General features: G+C 36.9%; 1 protein-coding gene across 18 annotated transcripts in view; it reads right to left on the bottom strand.

Annotated features, from left to right (window-relative positions):
• COL25A1 (collagen type XXV alpha 1 chain) overlaps positions 1-24,751 on the bottom strand; it is a 468,462-nt gene that overhangs the window by 6,147 nt on the left and 437,564 nt on the right. For 7 of the 18 annotated variants that reach the window (XM_045470716.1, XM_045470732.1, XM_045470707.1 and 4 more), the window contains 9 exons: positions 23,623-23,649; positions 20,525-20,605; positions 17,978-18,013; positions 16,335-16,388; positions 11,489-11,542; positions 10,000-10,026; positions 9,060-9,113; positions 5,171-5,257; positions 2,741-2,779 (listed from right to left, as the gene is read on the bottom strand). In XM_045470716.1, the coding sequence (XP_045326672.1) occupies positions 2,741-2,779; positions 5,171-5,257; positions 9,060-9,113; positions 10,000-10,026; positions 11,489-11,542; positions 16,335-16,388; positions 17,978-18,013; positions 20,525-20,605; positions 23,623-23,649 (459 nt within the window). Of the gene's footprint in view, positions 1-2,740; positions 2,780-4,609; positions 4,688-5,170; positions 5,258-9,059; positions 9,114-9,999; positions 10,027-11,488; positions 11,543-16,334; positions 16,389-17,977; positions 18,014-20,524; positions 20,606-23,622; positions 23,650-24,751 lie in introns of all 18 variants that reach the window. The other 11 variants (XM_045470776.1, XM_045470724.1, XM_045470805.1 and 8 more) reach the window with 9 other exon arrangements.

Raw genomic sequence — 24,751 nt, 5'->3', positions numbered from 1 at the left:
AGGCCGGGTAGTTTATGACCTCTGGAGATGGCATCCGCCACAATGTTTCTGCATGTCATGTCAATGCTAGAGGATGTGCCTGTGGAAGTACTCCTTTCCCCAAACTCTCACTTAGCTCAAAATGAAAATAGATGGATTTTTTGACTACCGATGTTTTGTAAAAAATCTACGGAATTTTAAAGATTCTCCCTCCCCCAATTTTAAGACTTAGCTGAAAAAATTGTGTCACCTTGCTTTAGGATGGTTTTGCTGAAAACCTGTCTGCCTGTTTAAGTGAAAACTAAACCCATTTAGTGAAACATTAAAAAATATGAAGGCTGTATGTATTTTTCCTAATACATAATTTTTCATCTCTGAATGAGAATGGATAACTTTAATAGCCTGAAAGTACTTTCTAAACCATAAATTCTGCCATTTATTCACTGTATGAATTACACTGTGAACTGGTATATTATTATTCTTTAAAATTTAGAAAACGGAACAATATCTAGAAAGAAAAGTAATTTAAACAAAGATCAAATAGTTTTGCACGAGAAATTAGTATTGGGAGTAGCATGACCAAGGAGACTTGCTCATTAATCACAATACTTTACCCCTGCTCCCACGCTATGACTTTTCAGTCAAACATTTACCACCGTGCTTTAGAGGCTAATAAACATAACAGTGTTTAAAAGGGTGGTCCACATAAAACAGGACTAAAACGAATCTACTAGACTTCTTTAAAAAATATCACTTAAAAGTATGATTTGACTAAATCAAATTTGGGATCACATAAGAGATTTTAGAACATTTTATTTTTCTAATTGTTTCTTTCCTTCTTCCTCTTCTTCTCAATCTCCTCCTCCTCCTTCTCCTCCTTCTTCTTCTTCCTTCTTTTTTGGAGTGAGGAGATACTGAACAAGTTTGATCACAGTGATTTACATTTGTGTGTGTTGGGAAGTGCGGTAAACAGTACTGAAGTTTTCTTACTGAGTTCCTTATATAAGAAGACGTTAGATTTAACAAGTCCTTAATCCTATGTGGAATATAGCGCCTATTCTGTGAAAAAAGAGTCCTTAAAGGGGAAATTTCTGATTTTCCGATGCTACTCATATTACTACTAGGTTTGGCCATTTCATGGACCAAAAAATGATGAGCCCTTTGCTCTGTGCCATTATTACTACGCATTCACAAAATGGAGGTGATTTACAAGTGGCCAATAAAATACGTAAACGCAAGTTCTGAGTAGTGTCAGAGGCTGGATAAAGTAAGCCTTTCAACATTTCACTCTATGTAAAGAGTGCCTATGACTGTATTAAAAAATCATTACAGTATTAGATGACAGGTCAACGGTTAAAGAGTAAATGGTAATTCCAGCTCAGGATGGTATTAAAAATTCTGAGAACAGGGGTTCTCATGATGAAGGATACTTTTCTCAGGTGAAGAAGAATATGATGATAGGCCCATCTTCCTGAGAAGCCCTTGACCTCAGCTGTGATGGAGCTAATTATCTGACTGGCTGAAAGTGAGTATGGAGAGCTGCTAAATAAATGACGCTCCCGAGAGAAGGTTTCTTTCCCCAGCCGGGGGGCGGGAAGCAGCTAAGCGGTAGAGTGAGTTACACAGTTTCTCCTCACCCATCCTGCTGATGAGATGAGACACAAGGAGGAGAGTCAAGTTTCCCTTCATCTTCTGCAATCCTAGAGTTCTGTATAGTTTTGCCAATGAGGCATGCCTGTCAAAAATCACTCAAGAAGCCACAAGGTGTTAGAGAGAAAACTTCAACATGATCAAAGCAGCATGATCCTTCCCCCTAGCTCATTTTTCCATCAGTGGAATTCCTTTATCTTTCAGTAGCATATATGCACGGTTCTTTATAATTAGATTCACACTGTTATTGTGTAAAGGTCTGGTAGTCTCTGACTGGCACGGCGCATACAGAACTCCTCCCTGCTTAAAGTTCTGCCATTGCTTTCCATCGTCCACTTCTTGTTCTGCTGGATACTAGCTCTTGCCCTTGGAAGTTCAGAAACCTCTCTGAACTTCAGTTTCTTCATTAGCATCATTGAGGATAATAATACCCTACAGTGTTATTGTGAGCATTAAGTAAAATTCTGTCTCCTATATAAAAGGGCTCATCATATAGCCTTTGTACATAGAAGGTCGTCTATGAAGTTCCCTTCCAGACAGGATATATACACAGTGACCATGGCTAGCCACATGAAGAGGCTAGAATAAACTGATTATCATAAAAACACCAACTTAAGTATAACCAGATTCTCCTAAATAAATCATCAATGGAGGAAAAAAAAAACATGTTTACACTTTCTGCTTTCTCAGCTTTGTGATTAATATTGGCAGGGTTCTACCATTGCATTTGCATGTTTGCCTAAGTAATTGAGCACATATAGGAAAAGAACCACAATTAAGGATAGTTATAAATAGTAGGAGGACAAGGGGTTTATTGATAAAACCACTGTCAAGATGCACTGCCCCTTTCCATCGCACAGAAAGGATTTGATAGGGAAGGTTTCCAAGTTACAATGTTTGTTAAGAACTGTTTTCACTTATCAGTTTAGGAAGAAGTCAGAAGTAGACATATTAATCAAGCAAGAACCTGGATATGGAATCTTTTGCTTTTTAATGCCCAAACAACTTCCAGGAATGTCAAATTTGAAAGGTCCATTTTCAATGGAAAAAAACAGGCCAGGTGAAGAGAAAGGGAGAGTGCTTCTTTCAGAAATAATTCTGTAGTGCCTACCTTTTGCCAACAGCCAGGCATAGGTAATCCATCTGGCCCCTGTTTTAAAGAGAAGAGCAAGAATTCCTCAGACTCCGCAAAAGTGAACATACTTCATTATTCACATGCTCAGAAGCTTAAAAAAAAATAGATTTCTACCCATTAGGTGGCTTTAGTTGTAGGCATCTTTTTTCTAATTTTCAACTCCCCAAAAAATACCCAACGTTAGTTCAAGTGAAGAAAATGCAAATATTTTCTAGAGTGAGGACACCTTTTGAAAATGCATATAGAAAAAAATTACATCTAATTTTGAAAAAAGGAAATTTACAAAAGCATAGTGGTCTACTCAGTTCCACCTTTAGGTAATAAATTTGTACTATTCCTGTTCGTTTCATTAAAACACATTTTACAATTATCTTTATTAAATAAATAGAAATAACTCCTCCTCTTGGTCACTATGGTCTATGGTTGAATGCATGATAATGAATCAATGATGAACCATTTCTATCTGAAGTTTATAGCTCTTCACATGCCAGTGCCTTTTGCTTTTCTCTATTGAAAACAACATAGAACATATTCAATTAACTCAGTTTAAAGGCAGCCCATCTAGATCTTCACAGTAAGATATCATCCATGGCATTTGTCAATTTTTAAATTAAAATCCCTTAAAAGCTGGTCGTCAAATTCTGAATAAACAAGGGAGTTTAAATGTTGCACAATTTATTTTAAGGTGTAAGCACTCTTCAGATACAAATGATATAAATAAGGCAGAAAGAGTTGATAGTTTACGAGGCATGCTTGTATTTTCTCCTAACAAAATGATTATAAGGTATTATTTATTATCAACAACAAGGAAACAAAATAAAAGACTAGGCTTTTCATATTGATATTTTATAATTGTAATTATTTGCCAAATACATTTTACCTATAAATATAATCTCTTTAAAGACTTAAGAAATATAACTTTTTCTTTAAAGAATCATGCTTAGACTGAAGAATAATATAAAAACATGCAGACCAAGTATAACAATCAATCAATAAGTATGACACAACCCTAAAAAGTTTTCTTTTATACCTCAGAATATACTTTCTTTTTAAATGTTAAAAAAAACCCACTTTGAAATAGCTTTATAAGATATCTGGGAAAAACTTGGTAATGCCAGATTGGTACAAGGAGAGGATCACCCAGTAGAATTTTAGATTTTAGTATAAGGAGGATTTTGAGTTCATGCCAATGGGGATAGGGGAGTTCTGTCTACTTTAGGGAAGTGAGTTTCAAAAGGAGAGACCATTAAATTGAAAAGGTTATGTGACAAAGAAGGTTGGGCTGCAGACTATTACCATCTTTAGAAGCTCAAAGAAGTTTGGCTTCCTTCCCTAGGGTCTCTGAACAACATTCCCTTGAACCGGTTAACAGTTGACCACAGAAACTTAACTCTATAGGTCTGGCTTATTTACGGCCTGACAGAAATTTAGTGGAAGAGGCAAAATGCCTTTATTTCTTTCAGAGAAAAAGAAAAAAAAAAAGCTAAATTTAGGGGTAGAACCCAAAGTTATGGCCTAGCAGTACCTTTACGTAGAAGATTTTTTAGGTAGTTTTAATGTATTCATTAATCCTTTATTGACTAGATTAATATTCCCCAGAACGCAGACATGGCAATCGTGTCAGTTGTGAGAACAAGGTCAGGAAATTAATTCGCAGGCATTGACAGAAATGCGTGCTTGCTCTCTTCACTCTGCAGAATTGCTGAAGGAGCTCTTCATGCACATGCATGTAGTGTGTTTATCATGTAAAGCTTGTTCCAGAAGTACCACTTTACACTGATACAGATGAATATGTCATAAACAAAGGAATCGCATGCAGGGTGGTAGGAAAGAGAAATACTGTACCAATTGGCAAGGGGCATCCAGCCCATCCAGGCCAGGCTGACCTGGCTCCCCTTTTTCCCCCTTAACGCCACGGAATCCCTGTTTGTAAAGATTAACTCATAACGTTACTAACACAAGAAATCACTTAAGCACAAATTCTGCTAAAGAAATAACTACAATAACGAAAGGCTGGGAGAGGAGCAATGCTGAAGGACAAAGTAACATCCACTGAAGTTGGGAAAAATAAGAGCTCGACATATCCCTGTAATTAGGGATTGTCTGGGAATAGTGACTTTGTCTTTTGAGTGGTACGGAATAGCACTAGTTTCTCTTCGGGTCCCACATTCACTTTCCAATTGCACGTCAATATTTGAGTGTTAAGAAACCAAGCACAGCTGGTGGTCAGAGACAAGGCGTGGAATATACCAGGATAGCCCGAGATAGATGTTTCTGGTATCTTAAAGTCCGTGTTAAGCAATCCCAATCAGCACCCCTGCTGTTGCATGTCCCTCCAGTTTGCTCTTCTCCCAGTTTGTTCCTTTACACATGACATCTGGAGACAGTTGCATGAGTCAGACATACCAACGGGCAAGGTGCATCTAATCCAGGAGCACCCTGTTCTCCTTTCTCCCCTTTAGGCCCCTTTTTGCCTTTCTTTCCCTTTTCCCCCTGTGGATATAAGGGTTTAAATAAAAGACAAGTTTTATTTGGGGGTGGGTGGGAAATAATGGCGACTCAAAAGATGGTGTAGCCAATAAAAGTCTGGAAGGGCATTTACCACTGTTTTCTGGTTTAGGTAAGGAATGATATTATAAAAGATAACTCATTCTTTCAGAGTGACAATGGATTCTGGGCAGTGATATGTAGGATTTTACTTAAGATAGTCAACAAGATGAAAGCAGAAGATTTAAAAGGCCAACACATCAAGAGCTGACTTAGACCCCAGCGCCATAGTCCTAGTGAACTATGAGGTGTTATTGCCACGGATCTGGTGAGGATGACAGATACCAACTGTATGGAAGCCAGCCAGTGGCAGGTCAAATTCAGAGGAATAATGAATACCCAATTTTCAATACCTTGTCAGCTTGCTTTTTTCTAATCCTATAACAGATGAAAGCTACACTGAGCCAGAGGAAAAGGAATGAATATAAACAACCTCTATCTTTTTGATCCAATTTTATGACATTATTTTTTGTAGCTTTCATTAAAAAATATTCAGTATATTAAAATAACCTTCTGTTTCTTTTAACTTTTTTTTTAAAGGAAACTAAAAGCAAATACTTTATTAAGGTCAGGTAAACAAATTTTAAACGTGCTAATGCTTCTCAGCCATGCCAATTGAAGATATGGACTTATTTATAAATCCAGCAATGTTCTTTAATTCATTCTTACAGATCTCATGCCAGGTGTTCACAATGGTAAATGGGTTTCCAGCTTACAACGTAACAAAAGCCAAAAAAAAAAAAAAAATCTGTTCAAGAGAAGGAAAAGCAGTTTGGACTCAGTTGAGCTAATACTAAAAAATGAGGTAGGAAGGATAATTACATAGTAGGAATGTAGCCCTGGAAATTAGTATTTAGGCATCAAGGTAGAGGTTGTGGAAATCTGCATGGATCATGGGAATGGAGGAATTAAGGAAAGGAGGCAAAAGGAGGAGAAGGAAGGAATGCACCTCAGCTGTTTCTTATTAACATAAATATCTCTGCATATTTATAGACAAGAAGTTGGTGCTGTACAGAATACAAAATACTGTGCAATGCATATTTAGATTAGTGTATTCATTCTGCACTCAGGAAGGCAGTTACAATAAAAGTGGATAATTTCAGAGGCAAAAACAACATGAATATTCAGAGACATATAAGATATATATGAGATATGCATTCAAATTAATGCATTCATTCTGACTGTGTGAGTGAAAGCTCTTCATTTATCTCCTGTGTGCCAAAAAGATTGCATCAGAAGGCTCAGAATCAAAAACATTTGGGTTTCTTCAATACTGGGGGAAAAAGAGAAATTCCGTGTGGTTTGGTTAATCACGATCAAAGACAAAGACCTAAGAATCCAGGGTGAAATGCGAGCAGGTGTGACAGGAAGTAGGATGGGAGGAGCATTTAGGACTAAATTGTTCACTCATGCGAGTTCAGTCAATATCTTTCCTCAGCAAATAACGTCAATGCCAGGACATAAAATTGATTTAAACTTGTTTGGGTAAGCTTTTCTTTCCCAGCGGGCGGTGGACTCTTCATCACACAGGTCAGACAGGTGTGTTGAGTATTAATAATTTAGAATTCAATTCATTATTTGGTAAGTCAACAGATCAATACTTGACAGAAAAGTGTTGTCATACGAATGTTGACTCTAGCAGGCTGTAGGAATCCTTTTTCAGTAATATTTTAGCAAACCTCAAGCTTTATGGAAAACAGACACTATTGTACAAAGAATAATGAATCAGCATTACTACTAATCAACATAATTTTGTAGCAGTTAGTGATTCCCTATGTGACACAAAACCATCTGTCCTTATGGGCATGAGCACATGAGGGCTCTTGCTAATTTTTATCTCCCATGTCAAAAAATGATATACATAAAGTGTTCACATTTGGATCTCATTTTCCTGAATGTAAAACTTCTAATCATGGAATCTGAAATATGGAAATATTTTTGTATGAGTGATTAATATTATTCTGAGGATTAAATTTGTAGCTTTGCTTTCATAAGTTATAATACTGATAATTTCTTCTTTATTTAAAAGATCATTAAAATGAGTATCCCCACAATGGTGACATACTTTTGAGTGACTAAGATTTTAGACTCATACAACCCATTAGGTAAATATAAAATAAATGCCTATAATCTTTGAAGTACATACACCTTGGGCTAAAGGCTCACATGTACAATTTATCTCAAACCAAAACATGTATACTTTATCATTAGCATTTATAATTTAAAAGAAAAGAACTTTTTTAAGGTTTCAGTTTCCTTGTCTGTGAAATGGGGACTGTAACAGCACCAACATCAGGGGTGTGTTATGAGGATTAAAAGACTTAGCATGTATAAAGCTTTTGGGAAAGCATATAATAAATGTTCAATAAATGCAGTGATATTGATAATGATGATGATGGTGCTTTTACATAACCACTGACATGAGCTCTCTTACCAGTGGGAAACTAAGTAATGTCTAAGGCCTAAAGAACGCACAGCAGGCTTAATACCCTTCTTTCTTTGACAATTCTAATTTGGCCTTGCTTTTCTTTCTTTCTTGTCTCTCTCTCCCTTTCCTCCATCCCTCTCTTTCTTTCTTTTCTTTCTTTCTTCCTTTCTAGAGACAGAGAGAGCTTGAGTGGGGGAGAGAGGCAGAGGGAAAGAGAAAGAGAATCTTAAGTAGGCTCCACGCTCAGTGTGCAACTGACACAGGGCTTGATCCTACAACCCTGGGATCTTGACCTGAGCTGAAATCAAGAGTCGGATGCTCAACCAACTGAGCCACCCAGGCGCCCCTGGCCTTGTTTTCAACAGCAATAAATTTCACCGTTAAAGAGAATTTATAGGGTTTTGAAAACAGTGTTTTGTTAAGTACAGCAGGACATAAATTAATCTGAGAAATAGAATTGGTTTAAATTTGAACTGGGAAAGTACAATTTCATCCACTATAAGATTTTCACTATTCTATGAAGGTACTGAGTTTCTGTTTACTTCTCTTGCTGTACTCAATGTAAAAAATTACTGTTCAAGGCCCAAAACTATTGTCCAAAGGGGAGAGGAAAGGAAAAAATGTTTTTAAAAATCCATAATCCAAATTTTGCTTTCAGACATAAAACCAATTTGCCTGATATTGGCTGTTATATCCCCTGGAGCCAATGGTCCTGATATAGAACCTAAACACTAACGTCATAAAATACACGAATATCTTCATTTAAAAATATCTCCAGCATCTGGAGGTGGTGAGTCCTACCCCCTGCATAATGGTGGACTCACTGGGGTTTATCAGTCACACTGCTTGCTCTCCGTTTTCCAATCAATCACGACACAGGACACATCTTTTGTCTCTCTACTGGGAATGTTGTCCATATAAATTAGATGCTGGTTTTACATGGTAGGTGAGCTCTGCCAGAAGACCCTTGCAGATTTGGGCTATTTAATTTTACTTTAATGTAATAAATGCCTTTTTATTTTATTTTCAAGAATCCCCAGACATTACATCTTTCAACAAATTGGTGCCAGGTGGTCAAAAGACTGTAGCCTGGCAATCTGGAGATTAAATTTTTTTGTTCTATGCTAGATTGTGCCCTTATTTCTAGGGCCATAGCCTTCATTGCTCTGTGAAGACCTGGTTTTTTAGATCAGGCATCAGTGAGTTTTTGGAGCACAGGATGGAGAAAAATTAGGTGTATGAAAGAATCACACAGGTTGAACAGAAAAGCACATGGCATGAGAAAAATCAAACAGGCACATGCTAGAATGGAGAGGTCACCTTTTCTCCCTTTTCTCCTACATCACCCTTCTCGCCTCGTGGACCAGGGAAGCCCTATAGGATAAAAAGCAAACCAAAAAGAACTATTAATGTAACTGTGGCCAAATCATATTTAAAAAAAGGTAAGACTTCATGTTCTTGAACGCAAATATGAAGAGAAATGGCATGACCAATAATCTCAAAATTTAGATAGTTAAAGTAGCACTTTGAAGCAATAGCTGTCTAACATTTCAGTTATCTATATAAAACACATTTGTTGCTTTTTCTCCTAAAATATGTATAGTGGAGAGAATATCAGGATCCTAGTGTGAATCCTGGCAAGTTCACTGATTTGTGTGGCCTTGGGCAAAGCACTTACCTCAGCATTTTATGCTTGTACATAACAGGTGCTCAAGAAAAAGTAACTACTATTACTTAATGTAATAGTACTACATAATACAGGCTACTATTATATTCACATAATAAAGTGATCATTTCAAGAGGCATATACTTTTGACATTCTCTATTTTTATAGAATTATGTTATTATAAGGTGTATAGACACTTTATGCTAAAAGGAAAAAATATTGCATAGCAGCTTTGAGAATAAACACAGCACACCATTCCTTAAAGGTAGCATGTGAAAGATATTCCAATTTTCCGCAGAGTTTAAAATCAGTCATTCAACTGCCGATGTGCAGGGGGTGTCCCTAATTTGGGAAAGTATTTTGAAGTGCCATTATTAACTGTCAGTTATTAACTTTACACTAATTCTGTGTTTGGCCTTTCTGTTTATCTCATGCAGACACTAGTGGCGTATTTTATATTGCTGTCTACACGCACAGCAGTATACGCTGTACGAATAACTACGTGCCTAGAAAAAGGTATTCTTGCTGTTATTGATGATGGAGACCATCAGCATCTATTGTCATAGGAAGATGTTCATTGTACAAGTTACTTACATCAAGACCAGGCTCTCCATCTTTCCCCTGCCAAAGAACCATAGTAGCTACATTAGTGTTCCTAAGTTTCATGAATAGGTTAGTGTTTGTTTAAGGCTGCCTGGACATGCAACACTAGTATTAGAACAACTACTTCAGAGATGTGAAAAAGAGTGTTTATTGATTAGTAATACCAATTTCTCTCACCAAATCAAGTGAAGGGACTGTTAATGCTGTAGTTAAGGGTCATGGTAATATTTTTTTTTATTATGTATTAGGTTATATAGGCAGATATTTCGCTGAAGTTTAATGCTTGGTATCCACTTTATCAATCCAGGAGTAAGCTGAAAACACAGATGCTGTTTAGTTGACTGAAAAACATACCAGCATTAATAGACTATGCAAATCAATACTGCTTTGGTTTGATAACTTAGTACTTGGTTTATAAATGAGTAAAGAATGTGAAACCTGCTTATTGTTAAGTATCGTTTTAATTTGGCTAGATGGGCACCTTGTCTATAAATATTGAGGGTGTGAGGGTCACAACTTAAAAACTGTTGTTAAGTAAACTTTGTCAATCCATGATCCCCAAATATAAAAGGAGTCATAAGACGGTTGTGCAACATTGCCAGGGCAAAGACCCTATTGTGTCACACAACAGGGCCATCCAAAGTGCCTGAAAAGTTGCTTTAATTCCGTCAATTAGATTTTGTAATCTCTTTCAAAATCAGCATCTCTTTCAGCACTGAAGTAATCCTGATTTAAATTTATATCTTGGTTCATAAAAACTGTAAGGTTATAAGGCATGTGGAAGGTATATAGGGGTTAAAAACTTGAATGGAGTATATGTTTTTCTATTGCAGTCCTACCCTACCCTATCAAATCACTTATAATCAACCCCAAAATAGTGTTCTGAAGTAAACCTGAAGCCTCAGTTTGAAGACCATATAATTGGGAATTTTCAGAAGACAGAACACTATTAACATTCTGTGTTCTAAAGATCTCTTATCACTGCAGTACTTTAGAAAGGTCAGAAACATCGAAGTCATTGTAAATATCAATTTGAGAAATAACTTTTATTAGCAAGAGTAGTTTTAGTCAATAACCTATGGGAACAGATAAAGTCTGAAGAAACTAAGTGACACTTTCACAGCCACTTTTGGCAGTGACCTTCCAAGGAAGTGTCAATTATGGGCGCCTAGTGAGATGGCATAGGGAGCATGTTGAAATCTGACTTTCAGGTTAGTACCTTTGATCTAGTGGATAATCTGTGATCCTCTCCATCTCCAGAAGTGTGTGTGTGTGTGTGTGTGTGTGTGTGTGTGTGTGTGTCTGAGAATAGATGTGAATATGACCCATGAAGGACATGGTTACACTGGTGTCATGGAGAATTAGTGGGTGATTCTCTGCTCCTCTAATGTGGTTAGTCTGCCCCACGAGGGAAGGGTTAACCGTGCTGGTGTCAGGTCATCTATGCATGCTGGAGGTGGAAACAAGAGACAGAACTCACAGGCAGACCATAGGGTCCTCTGGGTCCAGGCTCTCCCATAGCTCCTTTTTCACCCTAAAATGAAAGCCGTAAAGTTCAAATCATACACAAATGCCTACATTCACACACTTTCCCTAATGGCCTGTGTATAAAGCCTCCATTGGAGGTACCATTTTATCAACGTTCCAATGACTTAGGCTCTTTAGGGGTTTCTGTCACTGACAGAGTAAAAGAAACCCACATTTGCATATTTTACCAAATTACCTCTGAAAGAAGGGCAGTAGGTAAGAGAACTGCTATCCAGTTGTGCGAAGGATTTGCATATCTAGAGTGCTATACTTGGGTTTCTTTGGCATTAGTGTGAAACATTTATCTGTTACTCACTATTTTAAGTTACTACACTTTTTAAATGTAAGAATAAAATGTTGTTGTTGTTTTTTTTCTATCAAATTCTCTTCTTCAGCAGGCCTCTTCCTTGACCACCCTGGCCCTTTGCAGAGCTGTATTTTATTTTATGGCCTCCAACACCAGGAGATAGGCACGATTATTCCCTGCTGTGCCCCTCACTAGAACATGCACACTGGGGTGCCAGGGCCCTACCGCATCCTCATGGCTTAGAATAGTGTCTGGCACATGAGTAAATCATATCTGAATTAATCAAGTCACATCAGTATGATCAGGTGCATATTTTGCTTCCTTTCTGAAAAAGAGAGTTTAAACACTTCTATGCCTTCTAATAAATAAATGTCTGAGAAGGTAGCTTTTTACTACCTTCATCACTCACTCTCCATGAGCCTATTTAAATAGAACAGCTGCCCCAGCTATAACAATATACGTGATAATGATAATCTTGAATACTTATAAAGAATACGGTGAGATTGGGGGTGGATCCATAAATACAAAATAATTATAATAAAGAGATAAAGAAATGTTCTGCATTTCAAGTAGTGTTTTCTTTTGCTGCCATCTGTAAAATTAAGGTGCTTGTCAGTAGTTAGCATGCGAACTTCAGGAGTAATGGTGATATTTATATGAGTGGCCAAGAAGAAAATGTTACCTTCTTTTATCACACCTTTGAAGAAGTTTACAGGTTAGCAAATCTTTTCATGGCTAAAATACAAAGTTCAGCTGGTAGCTGTGTGTGCAGATTCAAGTATTATGCCATGTGCCTCTGTACTCCAGATTCCCATGTGAGCAAATTTCAAGTCACTATTAACATTCTTCTTTAACCTAAACTGAGGTGTTGGTGGGGCTAATTGGCCCTGTCACCTAGAGGCACATATATATGTGTAGGGAGATTACCGAAAGTGAATATGATAAAAGATTGTTGAACTTTTACTCATTATTGCTTTATGTTTATTACTGAAAGAACATTTCCAGTCAGTCAGTAAGGCTGCCAGGCTTTGAAATCAAACAGATTTAAATTTGAATTCCAGTTTGGCATTTACTGGCTGTGTGGTCTTAGGTAACCTTCTTAACCTTTCTATGCCCTAGCTTCATTGGCTGTTAAATAAGAAGAATAATACATATTCTGCAAGACTTGCTCTGAAGATTAAATGTGATTATAAAGTATCAAATTATATGTCATCGAATAATATGTCTCATACATAAGTGGTAGCTATCATTATTAATATACAATCAGAAGTCTTATTTTTAATGAAAAGGGTTTGGCTACCAATTCAAAATAAATCTCTTTCTGTTTGATCTGGCAGTGTTATTTTATGATTTTTTTTAATGGTGGTGATGGTGGTGGTGTATATGTGTGCACGTGTGGGGGTAGGATGGGGGGTGTAGTGGGAGGTGGGGGTTTAAAAAGAGGGTTCGCATAACCTGGAGTAGGTCTACCTTGAAAAATCTCCACAGATTCTTTTGATATACCTATTCCCTTTTCCCCTCCTCTGAGTACCTTCAGCTTTATTGGCTTTCTTTTGTTTTTAAAATTAATATACCATGACTTGTTTGAATTAAGCTGTCACAAAGGTATTTGTTTGTGGAACTCCTCTTATAGAATTGCTCACCCCAAACAATTACTTTAAGGTAATGACAATTCCATTTCACTCGCCAGTGACTGCTTCAGAAGAGGACATGTGTCCGGACTCTGGCCAATGAGGTGTTGAGGGAAGTCAGAGGGAAAGTGATGGGGAAGGTTTGCTCACTGCTAAGGAGAAGACGATCCCTCATTGGAGAGGAGGTTTGTAGGGATGGTGACCTGTTTGCCTGTGATCACAAGACAAAGCCAGCATGTGGAAAGGGAACAGAAGCAGAGCAGAGAGTCCCTCCTTTGAATATTTTGTTAGATAAAACAATATTTAGTTTCTTTATTGCATAAGCCATTTTGAGTTGGGATTCTGTCACTTAGAGCCAAAGGCATCCTAATGGTCTCAGCTAGAAAACTTTTAGGAGTGAAATATTAATTTGAATATGAGATATGAAATGAAATAGGGACTCGAACGTGTAACTTCTCCTGGATTAAATAATTCCCGAAACACTTTTAAACCTCTCAAATTTAACACCCTTCACAGAGTTCCTAAGCATTGACAAGGCCAGATGAAGAAATCAGCTCAAGGCAGGGACCATCAGGTGCTTGAAGGGCTCATGCTGTCACTCACGTTTTTGACAATTTCTGAATGACAACGTCCAATGTTAGTCTTCTTTTAGGCTGGTCTCATTTCATTCAGGCTCTTTAACTTGCATGCCCACACCGAGGAATTATCTGGAATGGAATCCTGATTCCTCCCTCTTTAAAAGTGGAAACTTCTTCAAGAGAGTCCAGGTGACACCTCGGTCAATTAACTTTGAGAATAACACTCCAGTTTAGCACTTTGGGTGAGGGGCACTTGGAGAGTACTGATACTTGAGCCAGTGAAGATAGTTAACGTGCTGAGTAAATACAAGTGTAACACTTCACACTGCACACCATTTGACTTAAACTATGTCTTCAAAAATTCTTAGCGATTTCATTTGCTCTCCCAGTTAATCCTGCCCCAGCGCCGATACCTGATATTCTTGTGACACCGAGGAGCTATCGGAAGTAGCAGCTGATTTACCATACGGTAAACCCTCTTGAGCCCCAAGGGCATTCTGCCAAAAGACGACTTGCGATTTGCTGCTCCATTTTTAGGACACGTGCTGGATTTCTTGATACAACGCTTCAATGCGTCAGCAGCATGAGCCTCTTAGCTTTTAAATATTTTTAATGAAGGTGATCTTCCTAAATCGGTTTGAGTTTAGAAGTAAGACAATTGCAGATTCAGATAATTCATTCCTTTAGGACTCACCTCTTTCTAGAAGTATTCTTGGATGAAGCCAGACTTCCTCATCATTGTATGTACAGTTCTGTACTGTTTGTATTCACTTTGGCCTCATGATCTGGTTATTTCTTGCTGATACTTTTTTTCTCTGCACTTAGATTATAAACTCTGCTAGGTCAGCGAAATAGCTATTTCCTTTACAGTTTTAAGATTATATGTGTATATATATACATACATATGTATGTATGTGCATATACATATATGTGTGTATGTATATATATATATATATATATATAGTATTAGTGAAAGGTTATAGGATGATGAATCAATTATAATGGTATTATTCTAATACTAATTCTAATAATGGTAATACTAATACTAATACTAATACTAATACTAATACTAATAATGGTATTATTCTAATACTAATATATAGTATTAGTAAAAGGTTATAGGATGATGAATCAATTATAATGGTATTATTCAATTCACTGGAGCAAATTGGCAAAATAGACTCCACAAATGGGAGAAGTGTTTGCATTTCACACTAAGAGTACACTGTGTTTTATACATCACAAAATGTAATAAATATTTACTGAATGAATGAATTCATTTTATAGAACATAGAATTATGGAATTGGGATGTTTGCCAAAGAAATCACTACGTGGCCCTCTGTTTTAAAGCAAATTACCCCAGACTGAAGAAACTCTATCTAGTTTTAAAAAACTGCAACTTGCACAATGAATCATTCCAACATTGTGAAGTCCTTGCATCTTTCTTTCCAGCTTATCCTGGATGGTGGGGAAATTGATGACACAAGTCCACTCAGACACACACACACACACACACACACACACACACACACAACTTCTAAGTTTTCCAAAGTGAAGAAAAGAAAAAGTGGGAGAAAAATAGAGAAAGAGGGAGAAAAGTTCCAGACAGATGACCAGCTGCTGACGCTGCGATACATTTTTTTGTGTCAGATATTTATCTTCCACTCTGAATGTCTTTTTTTTTTTTTCTCCCAAGGATACGGAAACATGGCCTCTCAATAGGGAGGTTAGTGAAAGGTTTTTGTTCTATAATGCACTGAAATTATTTCCTTATGGTTAAAGATAGACGGCCTATTCTTTTGCTAAAATAAATAAATAAATAAAGGAGCATGTGTAACTGTGTGGAGAATACTTAGGTTTTGTAATTTCCTTAAAAAAAAAAAGTTATAACTTACTCTGAGTGAATACAGTAGCTTTATATAAAAGATTATCAACCAGAATATGTAGTCCTGGAAATTTTAGCCCCATTGACTTCAACTTTCTGGATTCAAGCCAAATGCAAATATCTTCCTTATGGGTTAAGAAGGAATGGTCTGAGCTATTTATTTTAGCTATGTAAATGTATTCATTATTTTTTGTTAAGGCAGCCACATTCTATTTAATACTCTGTTGTTCTCTCCGTGTGAGAACTCTGATTAGGACTTAAGATGGTATATTTTCATTCAATGTGTTAGATGGTCCTTTATTTTTTCTGGGAAATGAACAGTTCAGTTCAGCTAAGCCAGAAAAGCCACAGTGTGTTTTCTTTAGGTCACAGCTTAATAACCTCAGGAGCAACTTACTCTTTCTCCTTTGGGACCTGCAGGGCCATGGGGTCCCATAGGGCCATCTGTACCCTAAAAAAAAAGACAAAAATAAGATAGAGACATATCCAAAGGGCCATACGAAAAGCAGTTATATTTTATCCTGGACTTTTCCTGGGTGAATGATGCCTTAGAAAGTCAGTAAGACGACTCATCTCCTTTCAAAGTGCTTTATACTTGATTCTTTCCGGCCAGCAGTTTCCAAGAAACCCATGCAAAAAGGGTGAGTTATGTAACTGCATATTTTAATGAAGAGTACACACGAGAAACTGTAAGTCATATTTAACTATATACTTCCTCCCTGACTTCAAGGAACATCTTCACTTTGCCCCCATAATCTTAAGGAGAGAAATGGAGGTGCTTTCCCTTCGTATCACTTCTTCAAGTCCATTCTCCACCCACTTTCACTCTCACACTCCTCGGCCACGAAGCTTTGTTTTCAGCTGTTTAAGAGGCTGGAACAGTTACACAGGTGGAAAAAAATATTAAGTAAATGAGAACAGTGTTTAACTGTTCAAACCAAACTTTCTCCAGCTCTGTTGGGAGCAGCAGGGGGCTCAGAGGGAAGGAATTACTCTCCTAGCTTCTGCTACAGTCTTACAAGGCATAAACCCGGCAGCCGGCTGATTTAATGGCATAATTGCCCTCTGGCCTCCTGGCTCAGGATTAGGATTTCTGTCTCAGACTGAATGAATACAGGAACACTAGGTCCAGTGAAAATAATGACTGCCTGAAGCAGGTTTTTAGAATTGAAAAGCTTGGAATTTCTTTTTGATTCTTAAAGATGTAGCAAGGACTTCAAGTGATTTACTCATTTTCAAGAAGACTGTCCTTATTTGCAAAGAATGTATTCTAATATTTGCAAATGTAGGAAGTATTCCAGCACAGTTTTTACTTATAATATATATAATATATTTATTATATTATATATATTATGGTTATACTATTTTTATTATTCATATTTCTGTTCTATTCTTTTTTTCTATTACAGCTTTGCGATATGAAATAATTTAGGGCTTAAACTCATTCTAATATTGGTGAATTCTTATCATCTCATCTGATTTTCTTACTGCCTGAATTCAAAGTTCATCTTCAGAAAACTTCTAAATACTGATTATCTGTGGCTAAAATTTAAGAGATGGAACTGTTAAGAACCAAAGAAAAGAGACAAAATGACAGAAGACAGACAGGTCACTTCGATGAACAAAGATCTGAAAGTTAGTTCCAGGAAAGAAGTTACATTTTTAATATGGACAGAAACATAAAAGGAAGAGTGAGTTCAAATAAATTCACATTATTTTCATCCCTTCAGAGGAACTTGCTCATGGAATTATGGGAACTGTCCTTTAGTTATAGAAAACTTTGTCTAGGCTTCTAAGTTAATGAAGCCAATTAGACTGGCCATTCTCTCCACCTAGCAAATTATCCAGACTGGAACTGAGGCTTCTTCTGCTCTGTCCACCTTTCCGTTTTGTACCACTATCTTTGTACATCTTCTTCTTTCCCTCCAGTCCCGTGAAGCCCTCATCATTGGATGGAAGTACATGGGGCAAAAGAGTCTGTCCTGAAGCACAAAAGCATAGCCACAAAACATGTTGGAGCAAGATGAGGTACTGACTCACCCGGGATCCTGGCTTCCCGTCTAAGCCAGATGCTCCCTGTGTGATTTGGTTGGTAGCAGGGTTGGTGGGTATAACACGAATGACAAGAACAGAGATTAGTATGAGGTACTAATGAACAAATGTAACGCTTCAAACAACATAATACGCAGTCACAGGGTTCTGGGATGAATATCACATTGCTACAAATTGTTAGTTAAAAAAAAAAAAAAACGAAACACGTGACAATAAATGCCCCACAGATGATGGCATTTTAATGACATTTCCATTCGACAAATTCTTCAGAAATCAAGTCAATGAGGTTTATAAAGTAGGCTTTCTAGGAATTACTGGTAAGTCACAGAGTGCTAATTTCCATATGATACTCACTTTCTAAAGACTGTACTATTCACAATAGATTTCTTTAGGTTTTGAAAAAACGTGGCCAACAATCTAAGAAAGGGCTCATTATAATAATCAATCAAAGTTAGCATTTCAGAGAAGAAAAAGACTAGTTTTTTGTTTGTTTGTTTGTTTGTTGTTAAAATAGCACTTTTGAATAACAAATGCAGAATTTTAACATGCCAGAATGAGTCTGGATTTTACATGAATAATACTCATTGTTTTCTGGGTTGTTCTTACTGTGTTCACATTAGTTACCACTAGAGGGACTTCTAGGAACAGGAAAAAGCTGGGAAAATTTCATGAGTCCAAACAAAAAATAACTGTCCCAAACAAAACTGCTCTTCAATTCACTTCAAATAATCATTGCATCAACGTCTGAAAGGGAAATGCTTTAAAAATGCAATGTTGTTCCTAAGCGACGTGTTTTTTTTTTTTACCTTGATCTCCAAGCTATGCATAGTGTGTGATAAAATATGACACTTTCAATGCTTGTTTTAAGAATTAGCACAATTACTTCTTTGAATATGACTTTTGTATCCCAAAACTCAATTACTGATTTATAGTCCTTTAAAAATATTGATTAAATCAAGGAGTATTTAAGAAAGACAATACACTAGCCCTACAAATTTTCTTGGCAAGGTTGCAGAATTATGTTCCCATTTTATGCTGCAGATATAGTTAATAATAAAAAATGGAAGAAAAAACCTATTCCAGATGCAGACTCTACCAATGATGCTATCTACCATTATATTCGGGTAGTTTTAGTTTTTTTATTTTACAATTCCTTCTGTATAGTCCTATTATGAGTCAGACTATACATGCAAAATACATCTTTAGTTAGCAATGATTAAAATTTTTAAAAATGTTATGTTGTTGTTTAATGCTAGCATATGTACAGTTTTTGGCTAAATGTTGCATAAAAATTGTCACTAGCCCTAAATTTGGAATTAAGATAAACTTTAAAGAAATTGGATTAAGGGTTTAATAAAATAGAAATCCAAACTTTCTTTTGTCTTCTGGTACTTTCTTCAGAGTCACCATTATTATAGCATGTAAAAACAAACAGGGAGATGGTAAAATTTTTGTACTGAGAGTATAACATTATATTTACCTGGAATGTGAACTAATGACTCACACATGTCACAGAGGTTTTGTGCCCATGGTCCATTGGTCTAATTGGTGTGATTTAACCTATAGTCTAACACAAGCTTGTATCATTCATTCAATAAGTGAGTACATATTAAGTATCCACTATGTGCCTGATCTCTGTAAGGATACTTAACACTTAAAGTGAAATAAGTAGGCACCGCGAAATAAGTAGGCACTAACATTTTTATATGTAAAATATTCATGTGAACTGTTTTTAACCAACTTTATGTCTTATTTTAATAACATAATCTATAATGTTCTTTACTGCCTTCTATCTTCATTCACTGAATAGTCAGCATATTAAAACCTTTAACCTAAAACCTCATATTTAATCGTCCTCTTTAAAAATCTCTTTTTAGTTGTGGAAAGAAGATTGGCCTAAAGTGCATGGCAGATGAGAATTCCCTTTTTATTAAAAATAAAAATCTCAAAACAACCGCAAAATACTTCTTCCATACTATCCTTCACTGTTGCCAAAAGAACCTCATAAGAAGGCATTTTCAAAACAGATAACACACACAACACTTAGACCATGATATATGATTGATTAATGTAAGGAGCCACAGCGCTGACCTCACGCCATCAGCAATGGCTAACTGCATACCTGCCACCCAACAGAGGGCTACAGTTTTTGGTACTGAAGGAGGAAATAAAATTGAGGGAGGGTTCTAAACTGAACTAAATTATAAAAACATTTGTGAGAAATTATGACATAATCAGCACAATGCTTTTTTAAAGGGCAGGGTGATGGGAGAAGAATCATCAGCCTTAAGAGAGGAAGGTTGGCATGTGTGTAACTGAATGACAGAACATGGACAGCACTGTTTGTCATGGGTCTTCCTCTGACACAAGAGCAGGCATCAAACAAAACTGGGCTAAGCTCTGCTCTACTATAATATGTTTTCCAATCACAGAAACCTCAAATGTGAGATAGTCACTGAGTAAACCAGAGTTGTTACTTAGGGTAGAAAGAAAAGTCTGAGATTTGCACTGAAATGGAAAGTTTTCTTTACTTACTGGAAGACCAAGGGGTCCTCTGTCACCCTTTTGACCTGGTTCACCCTTCAATCCTTTAACACCATTTAACCCTGGTTCACCCTAAATGCAAAAGCAAATGCCAATTTTGGTTGCTATCATGGGTGCTTTAACTGTGAGAGAAGAGAGCCAGTCTCTGAAATGGTTGCAGATTCCAGTTCTAGGTAACAGCAGAGTGAGGCTAGACTTGTTTTGCATCAGTTAAACATTCATTTCAAACATGTGTAACAAAATTAATAAACTGAAATCGGCAAATAACGTTCTAGGAAATTCCTGAGAAAGCGTACTCCTTGCAATTGAAATGTGTATGACTGAGTTCTAGAATTTTTCAGATCTACCTCAAAGAAACTGGTGTTATGGTACCTTTTGCTCACCAAGCAAATCAGAGACAGAGTGGAGGATGTTGAAGGAGGCTCAGTAGAAAAACCCACTCTGCTGGACTGAAAAACTGGAATATGCAGGACAGTGTTATATACACATATTTTAAGCCTTTAAGCATTTTACCCTGGGGAATGAGCTAAAAATGTAGCAGCTGATGTTTGAAGTGTTGCCATGTAGTGAGTCCTCATTCACGGACATTGCCAAGTTAGATCCCTACATGGATTAATCAACAGAATAGACAACAAATAGCCAATCCCAGAAGAGACTATGAAGACCACAGTACTTAAATGTAGTTTTGATAACTGTCTGTCTGCCCAATGTTATAATAAATAAAGTTGAAGTTTCACCTCAGGTGACATTACAAAAGCCATGGTAAGTGACAAATTCTCTTGACTCTGATATTTAAAAACCTAAGAATACGGTACATCTATTTTCTATCAGCAGCAGAAATAGAGTTCTGACCTGTTCACTTTCCAACTTTTAAGTACAGACATTAATTTCATCACAAAAATCTGGGAAGATTTGTGAAAGGAAGATGGAGTCTCAAATGCCCTATAGAGTCTCTCTGGATAGGCGTGAGAGCAGGAGAGATTGTGTTTACATGGCAGGAAGGATTATTAACCTGGGAGGTATTTTCCCTAGGTGTCCGATTGATGAAAATCAGTGTGATGCTTGTTATACATAGAGTCCAGGACCCCACTTAGTGTTTGAATTTCCAAAGGGGTCACAAAGTAATGAACACACCAGCACGACCTAATGGGTTCTGGGGATTCTGAAGATAGGACGTTTGCAGCGCTGCCACGGTAGGAAATCCAAATGTGCTGTGATCAGTAAAGGGTGGTCCTGGGAATGTCACAGAGCTAAAGTCAAGGGGAGGTTAAGGCCAAGGCTCAACAGTCAGCATTAGTTAACTGGTCTCAACTTGAGATTGATGGCTTTGTATGTATGTGTATGGACTTTCAGCTAGAGGTCTTGAGATGATGAATAGGCAGGGCCGCCTTGGTAGGCCACAGAATTCTGTGGTGAGGAATCATACATTAACATGAGTGGGCATGAACTGAGAAGTTGAATTTATAAATAATCAAATGTAGTGTCAGAAAGACCAAATTTCAACTCTGGACCTAATTTCTAGTCCCAGATTAGTCATTTAGTTAGCAGTGTAACTTAGGGCAAATAATCTAAATTTCATGGACCTATGGTTTATCATCTATAAAATCAAGGAACTATCACAGGTAATCTATGAGATCTTTCCAAACTTAATAATTTTCTGAAACCTATTATTTAAGTAGTGCCTTAAAATCCAAGGAGAAGCCAGGAGTAGGAACTACTGATTTAGTCCAGAGTGGGGGAAAAAGACCCAGAGAGGTTAGATAGCTACCAAGACCACAAAGTTGATAGATGGGCTCTCCCTTCTGACCCACAGCACAATGCTCTTAACTCAAACTATAATCCGTGCTTCTGAGACACTGGCCTTACTAGAAGTATGGTGTTCTAAGAAGAATAAAGAGGCATGAATTTTTCCCATTCATGGGTGAGTCACCTGCCTGACCCCAAAAAATGAAACTCAGATTTCTGGGGTCCAACCAATACTTCTGCATTCCTAAAGCTGAGTGGGCCACAGGAAGTTCCTAAAGGAGAGGGTGGGCTGCCTCTAAGCTTTCTGATTTCTAGCTCCAACATTGCATTTATGTGTTCCCCTACCTCTCACCATGTAAATGCACCAACTCACTACTAAGGAGCTTTCAAGAGTCCTTGAACCTTCTCTCATGAGTTTTTTTTTCCTGAATTTTTAAATTCAGAACAAAGCATCAAATCATAAGATAACAACTGATATTTATTGGGTGTTTATTGACAACTGCACCAGATATTGTGCTAAGTATCTTACAAATATACCCATTAAATTATCGCTACGCTATGAGGTCAGTTGCCTAGTTGAGTAAAAGAAGGATCAGAGCGGGTAAATGGTCTGCTGAAAGTGACATGGCCTGTTAGTGGCAAAGCTGAGGTTAGAACATAGGAACTCATTGCATATGCTGCCTGGAAGAAGAAACCTTTCTTTCAGGGCTCATTTTAACTCTCCAAAATGTCCTCTTGGTCTACACAAAAGCAAAGAACTGATGGAAACCATCTTTACAATATAAGCTGCACTAATTCTGATGAGCAGGGGTATTCTCTATTGTTCTCTTATTAATCCAGAGCAAAGAGTACATGATACACTCTACCCCATTCTAGACCAGTGATCTCTGGGGGAGTACAAAATTAAGATGTTGGATAGTTAAAGCATTTAGATGCAGCACCGCTATATGACAAACAAGGGGTATCAGTTACACCTAAATATGCAACTAATGATACCATAAGAAAGAACATCTGAACCAGTCTGAGAATCTCATCAGATTCACCTCTAAATGGTTGATTGTGAGTATACATATTATGATTAGTGATTAAGAAACTTACATAGTGTCATGGAAAAAGGCAAAACGAGGAGTAATTCATCTCCAGGTGATATCACTTAAATTTGTTGTAAGACATTCTGTGTTGTGAGATTTAAACATCTGGATACTTAAAGGCTTAAAGATTATACAACATTATATAACATTATATAACAGATAAATAAGATGGGACAGACATGCTTCCGTCATGCTTCTCCATGATTAACAGGGAAACAGAAATCCAATAATCAAGGGATTTTTTTGGATTACCTTTGGTCCAGGAAGTCCATGAGGTCCCTGAAAATGAAAAACACAGATTTTAATTAAGAATTGATTCACTACTTCCTAACAGAAGTGATTATTGTATAGAGTAACCAAAGAGATGTAAAACAAGAATCTTCTTCTTGGAGCTATAGCTAGAGGCAGGACAGTGGATGTTAACACCTAGTGAATGTTCCTTCCAGCTCTTGGATTGTTCTGTAATTGGAAATTCACTAACAGCAATTTGTTCTGCTAAATACCTGTGAGAGGGAGAAATATGTAAGAAAAACATTTTAAAAAAGTATTGTGAACCCACACTACTCCTATTTCTCAAATCCATATTTTCATAAAATCTAGGTGGAACATGTGACATACTTGGAGTTACACAGAATAGAGATAGGTCCTAAAATACAGAAATTTGCCAAAGAGAAGTCCTGGTGAAGGGAAGACCTTTTCCCGTTACTGAATCCTCTAGACCCAAGAAGAATCTAAAGAAAGAAGGAAACGAGGAGATGATAGTCAAGTTTGGGACTCTGTGGCATCATTAATTTAAGACTAAGGAAAGGATTCTATCCACAGAGCACTAATCATTATTAGTTAGAATGCATTTGTTTTTACGAAGACGAATTCTTCAAGGCTTTTGTAACAGTTGTTTACCAATGGAAGGAAGTTATAACGCATACATGCATCAGGGCTTTTCTCCTGTATTTTGTGGAAAATCTAACCATAGAGACTAATTAGCTAACCTAAATTACCTAAAGGTTACTGTGGATTGCTTTAAACCTTTCAAGTTATTTGAATTAACTCTTTGGAGAGAGGAGTATTTAAACACCCAACAGCGAAATCATACAACTGTAGGAAAAATTTTTTGTCAAGCAATATACAAATATTTGTTATATGTCTGCATTGGAATAATATTTTCCCTTTAGATAAGCAGTGGATAAGCATTTTCAGGGAATGGCTGTTACTTTATCAAGTATTCTTATTTTATTTTAGTAATGGTTAAAATCCCTTTAAACTAATCAATTTTATGATATGAATAAGATATAGCCTTTAAAATTTTAATCTTCTAACTTAAAGTGGAGGGAGTATAAAAGAAAGCCAAAAGTATGTCATTTGCTTAATTCTTAATGAACAG

Source organism: Leopardus geoffroyi, chromosome B1 (assembly GCF_018350155.1).
Source record: "Leopardus geoffroyi isolate Oge1 chromosome B1, O.geoffroyi_Oge1_pat1.0, whole genome shotgun sequence".
Lineage (NCBI taxonomy): Eukaryota > Metazoa > Chordata > Mammalia > Carnivora > Felidae > Leopardus > Leopardus geoffroyi.
The sequence above is the reverse complement of the archived record's forward strand: the minus strand, read 5'-3'. Positions and strand labels throughout refer to the sequence as shown.